Consider the following 10,347-nt stretch of genomic DNA (forward strand, 5'->3'; position numbering starts at 1 on the left):
ACTACTGTGCCCTCATGTCACACCCAGATTTTGCATCTGACAAAGATTCTTCTTTTAGTTGTCACGTTGACTCATGTTGCTTGCTCAGACTGTCAGAAGTTTGATTCTGATGAGGTCCCACCCTCAGCCCAATCCTCAGTATTTCCCTTCAACAGGAGATTCCTTCAGAGTATCTGCAAGGCCTGACACTATGACCCACTCCACCTGTTTGAGACTATATTTGTCTGTACCTTATTCTTTTCTTGTGGTTGTGTGGCAGGAGTATATCCGAGGACTCTGTGACCCAGAGCTTGTAAAAGAAGAGCATTATCCTGTGGACATGCATTGTATCTTTGCTGGTGCCCGTGGCCTTTTCCTCGACAGACTCATACGAGACACAAGTGCAGAGGTCCAGGTGCCTGAGCCTGGCAGACTGCGGCTGTTGGGTCAGGCAGAACCTGTGGTGATGGCCCAGAGCCGAGTTCAGCAGTTTGTAGCATTGTTTCAGGTGGGTCACAAACTAGTTTATCTGTCTATTAATTAGCTAACAAAAACAATATCGTAAACAAAAATGTACTGTGTATGATATGGTTCAGGAAAAAACAAGTTTACCTAGTGACAGAGAACCAGCATTGAAGCGAGCCTTCAAGTCCTTTGTGGAGGAGAGAGATGACAAGTACACTATGGAGCTACTGCTTCTGCCTAGCGCCCTGAAGGAGGAACTACTGGGCCTGGCACACAGCCCCTCTGGCTCAAGCACATCCCAGCTGGTTAGTCCTAAAGTAGAGTACCGCTTTTTAACATTATGTGGTTTATTGATCTTTTTTTTTTTTTTTATAATAATTTTTAACAGGCACCTTACCAGAGTATAACAGAGGTGGAACAAGATCGTTCTCAGAGTAGCACACCTGTCACTGAGCTCTCCCACCGTATCTTGGATGCTAGTTTTGATGAGAAGGGGACTAGTGGCAGCTCAGCAGGGTCCAAAGCAGGAAGTGGAATAGGACTGGGCCCTGAGTTGATTCTGCTCAATGGTACACGACCCAGCCACAAGCGGCGCTCGTCAGCGAGTGAGACGAGAGACACAAAGAGACAATATTCTCTGGAGCGTAGAGAGGACTCACCGGAAAGGGCTCGTGAGAGGGAAAGACGGGACAGAGAAGGCAGAGGGAGCATCGCCAGCTGTCGATCTAAAACCCCATGTGCATCTTCAACCTTCTGCTCCAAAGCCAACACTGTGGGTCCCATCATGATGACCACTACTGAGGGCAACTCGGACGATGGAGAAGCAGTCAGCCCGGAAACCAACCTCCGCTGCTTAGTGAATTTTTTTAGGTGAATCTGATTTATATTTTTTGTCAATAAAATGTGTTGTGTGAAGTGAAATTATGAGTTCAGGTAGAATAGTAAAGGGGTGAACATTAGAGCACATTTAGAAAAGTAATATTCATGAGCTCTTCTTGGCTTCTTTTCTTGTGCTTTTTTAATGGGGATATGAATGTTTTGATACAGTTCTATTTGCTCAGTTATTGATTTTGCATGAGGACTTTATACCTGGAACCTTTAACTAATATTTCCCAAATGAATTTGTGTTAAAACAAAATTGCTTAATATTTCCTTATATTGTTTAGAACAATGGGATACCAGCAGGAAGTTGTGGAGCGTGTTGTCCGTCAAGAAGTGGGTCGAACTGAAGATACATTTGTATTGCTTGAAAAAATTGATGAAGAAACCAAACGATTAAAAGGAGTGACAAACTCTTCACACTCTCAAGAAGCCCCATCTTCATCGTGTTCATCCAGTAACATGTCTCAGTGCAGAGGGAAGGACTGGGAACACAGCAGGGCACTGGTGGGTACAGGCATTGCCAAAGAAAATATCCGACCAAACCAGCAAGCAGGAAGCAGTAATGGCCTGGGCCACCGAAGACAGTGTAGCCACAGTGAGACCAGCACTCAGCAGGTATTTACAAGCCACCTGTTTGTCTCTTGCTCGTAATAAATGCAAAACAACTTTAACAACATGAAAACTCTGTTTCAGATTGTTGCAATCAAGAGAAGCTTGAGTGCTCAGGGAGGAGCAGGAAACTATGAAGTCATCACAATTGATGATGATGATGATGATGATGATGATGATGATGATGATGAAGAACACGAATTGAACCCCAGAGAAGGCAAAACGGGCAATAACAGGACATGTTCCATGTTGGCTGTGAGCACTCAGGACTCCAGAGCAGAGTACTTGGCTCGTGGAGTAGGTGGGGTCACTCAGAAGGACTACTTATCGAGCAGAGCTGGGACTAAGACTTTGGGGGGATCAGTTAAACTGGAGACGGTGACTGCGCTGCGGAGTGCACCTCAGTGGCTAACAGCCACTAGCTCCATGTCTTCAATTCCCAGTGTATGTATTTTTATTTCTAGGGCACCTTTTAAAAGTTCTTGTTTCAAATATATTTTGATTTTCTGATTTTAGTCGGCCATTAACCGCCCTCAATCACCTTCTTATCAAACGGTGGGCCACGCTGGTTTCAATGGTGCCAGAATGCCCCCAAACAGTGACCCCCCAGTGCCCCCTGTCACTGGTTTAGCTCGCTTCCACCAGTCTCTGAAGACTCCCTATACTCTGACACTGCCAAATGAACCCGGACAGCCCGGTCTGAGACATATCATCATTGATGGCAGCAATGTGGCAATGGCGTAAGTCTGCACACTAACAATGCAACGCTGCACTGCACATATGCAAATCAATTACGGTACAAGGCTCTTGACGTTGCTGTGGCTTTTTTGGGAAAGTTTATGAGAAGTGAAAGCAGATTTGAATACAGTACAGTATGTTGTTTATGGAGTTACTAGGCTAACATATTTTGCAGCTTTATATTAACTCCAAAGACCCCTTCAGCTTGGTCCCTGTAGAGTTGCGCAATTACCTTAATCAGATGTGTTAGTAAATGTATTTAGTGTCTTGCATTAAAACTCTGTCACACAAAGACAATGAAATTACAGACAAACAGAACATGTAGGGCATCTACCAAAAATCTTTTACCATCAATGATGTCTATGTGTATTTTGTAGATTAAGCTCCTGATTTAGTTTTAAGATAAACTGATTCATGAAGGATTGTTTGAGCCTGACACTATTAAAGGGTGGCACACTACTGACATCGAGATGGTAATGGCACATATTCATTATGTTGAACATAACTGGGGTTAGAAATGATGTTCTTGGCCAATCCCATAGTGTTATAATATTATAGTGTCACGTAGTGTTATAATATTATAGTGTATTAGTGTGTTTTGTACAAGGTCTTAAACAGTCCAAGGTTATCAGCCAACTGTTGAACATATATGGGTTTAGGTCCTCAAGGTCACAGTTACAACTGCTGTGTGGGAGCAACACATGTAACCCACATCTTCTACTTGTTCTTCTCACATGTATTCTTTGAGGGCTTATGAGTGTTTCTAGGGAGCTGTAATTACAACTTTACTACCACACATTAGCATCGCATTTACCACTATTGCAGAATATCTCCATGTCACTGGAGCATAACAGAACAAAATCCGTCACAAAAAGTATTAATGCATAGCAATTACTTGAAATTAGGGTAATGATGTAAATTCTTTTTAATTGTATTTATTCAAGTCTGAGGCCACAGGGCTAAAAGCAGAGGATGCCCAAACAAGATACAGACAAGATTATCATTTGTGTTCAGGCATCTTTCAAATGTGAAAACATTCAATAACAGGTCTACGTTCTACCACAGCTCATTGTGTTTCTGCCTGAAATAAAACTGCACAGGTTTTCTCAGAGGATTGTAGACCGTGAAGAGGGGAAGCAACACATATGTTCCATAAAGTTACCCATGTATTTATATTGAATGTTATGGGTTTGCACTAATAGATTACATTCCAAGCAAACAATGTAACTCTTGTTTATTTCAAACGTTCAAATATCCTTTTTGTTCTATATTCCACCGGTTTCCATGCGTGATCTGTTCAGCCATGGCCTGAACCGGTTCTTCTCATGTCGAGGCATCGCTCTGGCCGTGGAGATGTTCTGGAGGCGGGGCCACAGGGAGATCACAGTGTTTGTGCCTCAGTGGAGACAGAAAAGAGACCGTCTCACAACAGGTACAGAGAACACCCCAAGGTCATGTTTTCACAGCTTTTTAACATCATAAACTTTGTTTCTAGAACAACATTTTCTGAACCAGCTGGAAGACCTCAGGTTGCTGTCATTCACTCCCTCCAGAGAGGTCTGTGGACAAAGAATAGCCTCACACGATGACAGGTATGTGAGTCAAGTGGGCAAAAACCCTACAGCCGTTCTAAGATAAGATATTCCTTTATGATCCTTGCTCCTATTTATGGTCCTTTATTCGACCTTTTAGGATTACCTTTATTTATTTTATTGGATCCTATTTATGGTCCTTTTATTTTTTTTAGAAATTCCTTTATGGTCCTTGATCCTATATTGTCCTTGATTGGTTTCATACGGACTTTACAGACTTTAGGAAACCAAAACATCATAAACCCACAGTTATAAATGTCATCTCCATTCAAGAGGTGGAACAATTTAAATGTTTATGTCAGAACCTAAAGTGGGACCAGTGAGTCGCAGCAAAGACTTGTATCTGTCAATGTTGAGCAAAAGCAGCTTTCATCATTCACTGCAGCGTTTGTTCCACATTGAAAGATACAAGTTTCTTTTGTTTTTTTAGCTTTAGCTGTGACACACTCGACCACTTCAGAGCAAATGCCCTTTATAACTGTGGGTTTATGTTTTGTTTTCCTAGAATCTATTTCTCATTCTCTAAATCTCATTTGAGGAAGTATTAGAGACTGATAAGTCACATTAACTGGACAAACTGTGATCTTGAACTGTTTTTGAATGATCTTGAGTTTTACAAACCCTAACCACGTGGTAACAAAGAAAGTACTGTTATTTTTTCTAAAGAGTGTTAAATTATTATTGCTGTATCAAAGTCTGTGTCGCGTATTGAGTTTATTTCTTGATATTGATATTTGTTATATAAATTTATACATTTTGTTAGTCTATATTAAAATGTTTTTGTTATTCAGGTTCCTGCTGCATCTCGCTGAAAAGACAGATGGAATCATTGTTACCAATGACAACCTGAGGGACTTTGTTAATACCTCAGAGAATTGGCGCTGGATAATTCAGGAGAGGTATAATTCACACAAAAGTCTGACAGTCACATGTTATTTATGACAAGTTTGATCCATCCTTCAAAATTAGACAACTAACCTACTTAACCTTTTGTGTTTATTTCTAGGTTACTTCAGTTTACATTTGTAGAGGACCACTTCATGATTCCAGATGATCCACTTGGAAGAAAAGGGCCTCACTTAGATGAATTCCTTCACAAAGACACCAGGTTTGTTTAGAATATGACCCCTTTATCATATCTACCCTTACAACAATTATTATTTCAATAATTATCAACATTTGAGTCTGAATTATGTCAGACCAAATGGAAAAAGTGCATGGCTCTTTTTGTTTCAATGTAAAAACGTACTGAGCAGTATAAAAATCAATATCGATTGATGGATGAGGTGTAAAATAATTTCAATTATAATTGTATCTATAAGCCATCACTCCTGATCAGTAACAGATACAGTAAGAAACCTAATGGCGTTAGGTTAGAACCTGTTCCATCCAATTCAATTTTGTAACACTCAAAATCATAATGAGCAACAATGAAATAAAGAAGCAGATTAAACACTGTAACTGTCCCAGCTCCTTCTTCTTGGCAAGGAAAAAACAACCTATTTTACCTGTTGGTGAAACTAACACGGACACACACACGTCCTCTCACCATGTCCCACACTTGTGTCTCTGCAGGATGCTCCCGATGACCCCTCCTCCTCTGAGACCTCCTGACCTGCGACTCACCTCCTATCAGCAGCAGCCTGTATTTGCTCCAGGACCGCACTCCACACACCCCTCGGTCTCCATAGCTCCTCCTCCTCCTCCCCACTCTCTGCTCTCGCACCCCAACACCCACTGGTCCCATTCGGGACACCCGGAGTGGCACCCACCACGCCGCTCGCCTTCCCCCTCGCCTGCTCCTCCGCCCCAGCGCTCTCCTGGAGAGACATCAGAGCTGAAGAAGAGACTGTATGACATCTTTCCCGACCAAAAGCAACGCATTGACCGCATTCTCAGTGACAACCCGTACATGAGGGACCTGAACGCTCTGTCCGGGCTGCTGCTGGGCTGAATGTTCAACCCTCGGCAGGCAAAAGGATATTTGTAATTGTTATTTACAGAGACTGGTTTAAAAGGAGCTGCTTATTACCTTTTTGTTGAAACTTGTTAGTAGTATTGACACTGGTTAAAAACCAAAAACGAATATGTAGCCAATGCAAGGGAGTAAAATAAACACAATGACTGTGGGAACCAACAGGCAACTTGTTTAGAACTGGTCAAATAAAGAAAAAAACTCACTTACAAAAATGTCACTTATTAAAATGTATTATATCCATTATGGAAATACAACTAGAAAAATACCAGCACATTTATATGAGAGAAAATGTGTAATCCAAGTTTTAGGTTTGGTTGTTTTTTTGTTTTGGCCAGTGCTGGTTATGACTCATTTTATTATTTATTCTGTGTTCTTATGTCTCCGTCCAGATATTTGATCTGGCAGTCGGTGCCATGAAACACTACAGTTTTCTTTGTTTTAATATGCCAACATGGACAATAGAATTCAGTGGAATCCGTTTACAGTGTTATTTTGTCTCCCTGAGCGTGTATGGCATATAAGATGTAAATGTCAGTTTTGTAGTATAAGAAACACTTAAATCATTGTAAAAAGTCTGCACAATAACCTTCACAGTGCTCAATACGTTTGTTCGCTCTTGCTCTGTTGAATATAAATGAAGGATTTTTAATTTCATTACTTTATCCTCCTTTTTTTGTAAATATGATCTTTTGGCCTCAGTGCAAATAAGGTTTTATGTTTGTGAAAAGATTACACCAATGCAATCAATCCTCATGAACTATAATTTATGTCTTGAGACTTAAATGAATGGTATTGTTTGGAATTAAAAAGGAAGAACGATTATAAATGACACTAATGACACTATTGTAGTTTTACCCATATTTACTGACCTTTTGCAGATTATCCACTAGGGGTCAGTGTTGTTCTCCACATGTACGTGAGGTGGTGAAGGGAGTCTAACCCAGTGGTTCTCTTAGATAAATTAACTTGGCAGGCCAACAAATTATAATCTACATTTACCACTTTATTTGAAAGGCGTCAGAACTTGTCAAAGTCCATTATACATTTTTTTAAAACCTTTTGCGACCCCCATGTTGAGAACCACTGGTCTAAACAACAAGAAATCGACTTTGAAATCAAATGTACATATATTTGTTACAAATTATTATGTAAATGCTACGTTTTACAACCCAAACCATTCATGTTTATAGGTTTAAATGTAAAAGGAAAAACATTCTTATAAATATAGTATGAATTTCTATTAAGAGCCTTGAGGGAGGTGGTGGTTCTACAGACAAGAGTTTTTCAACTAAGAATCTACTGTGCCATGGAACCCAAGGTCTGCTACTGGTACTGTTCTACTTAAAGGATCGTAATGTTAGACTCTGTGAACCTTCTCATAAAATACATCCGTTAATCTGGTCTTGAGAACTGTAACTTCACACAAATAAATATGGAACCATGCTCCTTTTAATAGCCTTTGGACAGACCAATCAGCCTATAGACGTATCACACCATTTACCATGTTCAATTCATGAAAAAACAAATCAAATGAAATTCACTGTGCCATATGTCATTCAGGGCCTTTTGACTTTGAAAACCCAAGATGACAAACATTTCACATTATTCATTATCAACCAGCGATCAACCGCTTTATTTGATATGTTATTTGTCTTTTTTAATTATGTTTGTTCATAATCAGATTATTCATTTTGCAACCTTTAACTGACAATTTCAGTCTGGTGATATGGTAAAAAACAAAATCATATTTTTTGTTGCTGATGAGTATAAGGGCCAACTCAAAAAAAATGTGGGGCACTACAAGAATAGAGTCATTAATTCATGAGAAAAAATACATGAATTAATGAGAAAAAATAATTCATTAATGTGAAAAAAGTAATTAATTAATGAGAATAAACTCATAATTTGAAGAGAATAAAGTCCCGGGTCCGACACGTGTTTCACTTTCAGCACCACGACCTGGTACATGGCACTTGACTTGGATGGGTTGAAAGTTCATTCAAAATCCTACACTAGATGTCGATCTTTATATTACCTTTTAGACATCACAAACAATCATTTCCCAGTGCAGTGTCTCCATGTCCTTCTGGTTAATGTCCTGCGTGTGGCTCAGGTCCTGGACACTGGGCAGGACACTGACCGCGCTCAGACTGCAGCAGGCGAAGGAGTCTCACTAATAATCTGCTTCTAAACGTTGTACAAAGTTGTGTGTGTCCTGAAATGCACACTCAGTGACGACACCGGTTCAAACCTGTGGCTTTGCGTACAGAGGTTTTGTGCCTACACTCTTCACATGGTCGCTGTCAAGTTTGCCACATATTTTTCAACAGCCATTGAACGTTATTTATGATTTATTGTTATATCACATGCATTTATATTTTAAACAAGGTCAAACAAAACAGAAAAAAGTAAGTTAACCAATATTATTTTCCAAAAACCTGACACATTTCTGCAATGCTCATATGTTACAGATAAGGACTTTCAGGCTGATTTGTTTTCAAATTAGTATAACATTTACTTTGACATCCCTTTTGACACCTGCTGTATGTAGATTTAATAGAGTATTTTGGAAGAATACAAATCCATTGGCAAAATCCCCTCATCATTTTTCACGCCCGCCAAATTTGACACTTTACAGATTGTTAGGGGTTCAAATTACAACCCCCAAAAAAGTGAGAAACAAAAACATTCCCTTGAGTATTTAGGGGTTTGGATTGTTATGGGTTAAACCTGAACTTCTCTGACCTTCCAAAACACTCCTCCATTGTTTCAAACAGCTGTAGTCTGTGATGAGAATGAAGCTGATTCCGAGCGGTGAAGAAACTGTTCATTGCATCATTCATTGGGGAGTAAAAGGTTCTCATTTCACCCGGGCCCAGTGGGAAGGGACACTCACAAGGGAGGAGCGCTTAGTCGAGCTGCTGAGGTGGCTCGGGCTTTTGTTCTGGATGTCTCTTTGATGCCTGGGAGATTCTGGGGAAGACGTAGAACACACTAGAGGGACTATGTTTCTCTGATGGACAATAGATGGAAGGATACATTTTGCTTCTTTACATGATCGTTCATTTCTTCCTTACATAATGTTGCAGTAGTTAAATAAAGGTTCTATTTGGTTTTACAATGTGTCATTTGGTAGAAAAGATTTCAAAGGTGTGTTCAACTGGAGCAAGTTTATTTTAAATTGAGACGTCTCAGCTGCTGTTCGAAAGCCATCATTAATCTGAAAGCGCTGATCTGAGGAGCTCGAAATAGAGTCCAGCAGAGCTATGGACCTGCCCTAGGGACTTTACCCTGAAACTGTCCCTGGACTTCTTAACGTGGTCAGACCTGCTGGTCAGATCTCAGAAGCTAAGTGAGACTGGGCCTGGTTGAGCTGGGAATACCACAGTGCAAAGTGTCACAGTGTTTCAGCTTCACAAACCAGTACCTTTAGGTTGATATTGACTTCTGGATGGATGTCGACTCCCCTGTCCAGATGAGACCTTTGAAACATTTTTACCATGGACCGCTTTTACCATGAATGAGGGATGATGTCCTTTGATCTTGTGTACGCGCCAATGCAAATCAAGAAGACAGAATAATGCTTGAGTTGGTTCACTTGGTTGAGACGTAATCTTACCTTTGTATACTGTAATTTACTATGTGATTGTGTGGATATTGTGGTATCCATGTGGTATTTCCTCTTTCTTTTTTTTTTCAATTATCAATATTTAAAACAGAAAACAACAACAAGAAACCAGAACAAAATAAAAATGAAGAATGAGATTGAGAAGACGTCCAAAGAAAATAACATTCAGGCGCTCAAAGTCCAAAATAAAAGTCTTGTTTAGTCCAAAGTTGCTGAAATGTTCATTTTCAAAATGTGTGATTTTTTCCCTTTTGCTGTATGTCAGTCCAGTCCTTAATCGTCGGTGCAGTTTGCGCCTGATGGCCTTTGTGATGGCCTTTTCCCTGCTGCCAGGAGTATACTCTAAAAAGGTGTCTATTTATCGTGTCCATGGCAGGAGTTTTGAGCCCAAATACATAGTTCTGAAATTTAGTGAGATGATTATCTCAAAAAATTATTTGGAATGCCGTGTTAATTTCACTCCAATATTTTTGAGC

The 10,347-nt window shown here is 40.0% G+C and overlaps 1 protein-coding gene across 1 annotated transcript in view; it reads left to right on the forward strand.

The window, feature by feature from the left end:
• Positions 1-6,897, forward strand: part of n4bp1 (nedd4 binding protein 1) — a 7,689-nt gene extending 792 nt beyond the window's left edge. Inside the window, exons 2-12 of the mRNA XM_072434640.1 lie at positions 260-487; positions 576-749; positions 833-1,314; positions 1,611-1,941; positions 2,020-2,379; positions 2,452-2,675; positions 3,975-4,105; positions 4,169-4,265; positions 5,057-5,164; positions 5,272-5,373; positions 5,841-6,897. Of these exons, the coding sequence (XP_072290741.1) occupies positions 260-487; positions 576-749; positions 833-1,314; positions 1,611-1,941; positions 2,020-2,379; positions 2,452-2,675; positions 3,975-4,105; positions 4,169-4,265; positions 5,057-5,164; positions 5,272-5,373; positions 5,841-6,219 (2,616 nt within the window). The 3' untranslated portion in view covers positions 6,220-6,897. The remainder of the gene's footprint in view (positions 1-259; positions 488-575; positions 750-832; positions 1,315-1,610; positions 1,942-2,019; positions 2,380-2,451; positions 2,676-3,974; positions 4,106-4,168; positions 4,266-5,056; positions 5,165-5,271; positions 5,374-5,840) is intronic.
• Positions 6,898-10,347: the final 3,450 nt, after the last annotated feature.

Source organism: Eucyclogobius newberryi, unplaced genomic scaffold (assembly GCF_026437365.1).
Source record: "Eucyclogobius newberryi isolate DKJ021-1_F unplaced genomic scaffold, fEucNew1.0.hap1 SCAF_7, whole genome shotgun sequence".
NCBI classification, from domain to species: Eukaryota; Metazoa; Chordata; class Actinopteri; order Gobiiformes; family Gobiidae; genus Eucyclogobius; species Eucyclogobius newberryi.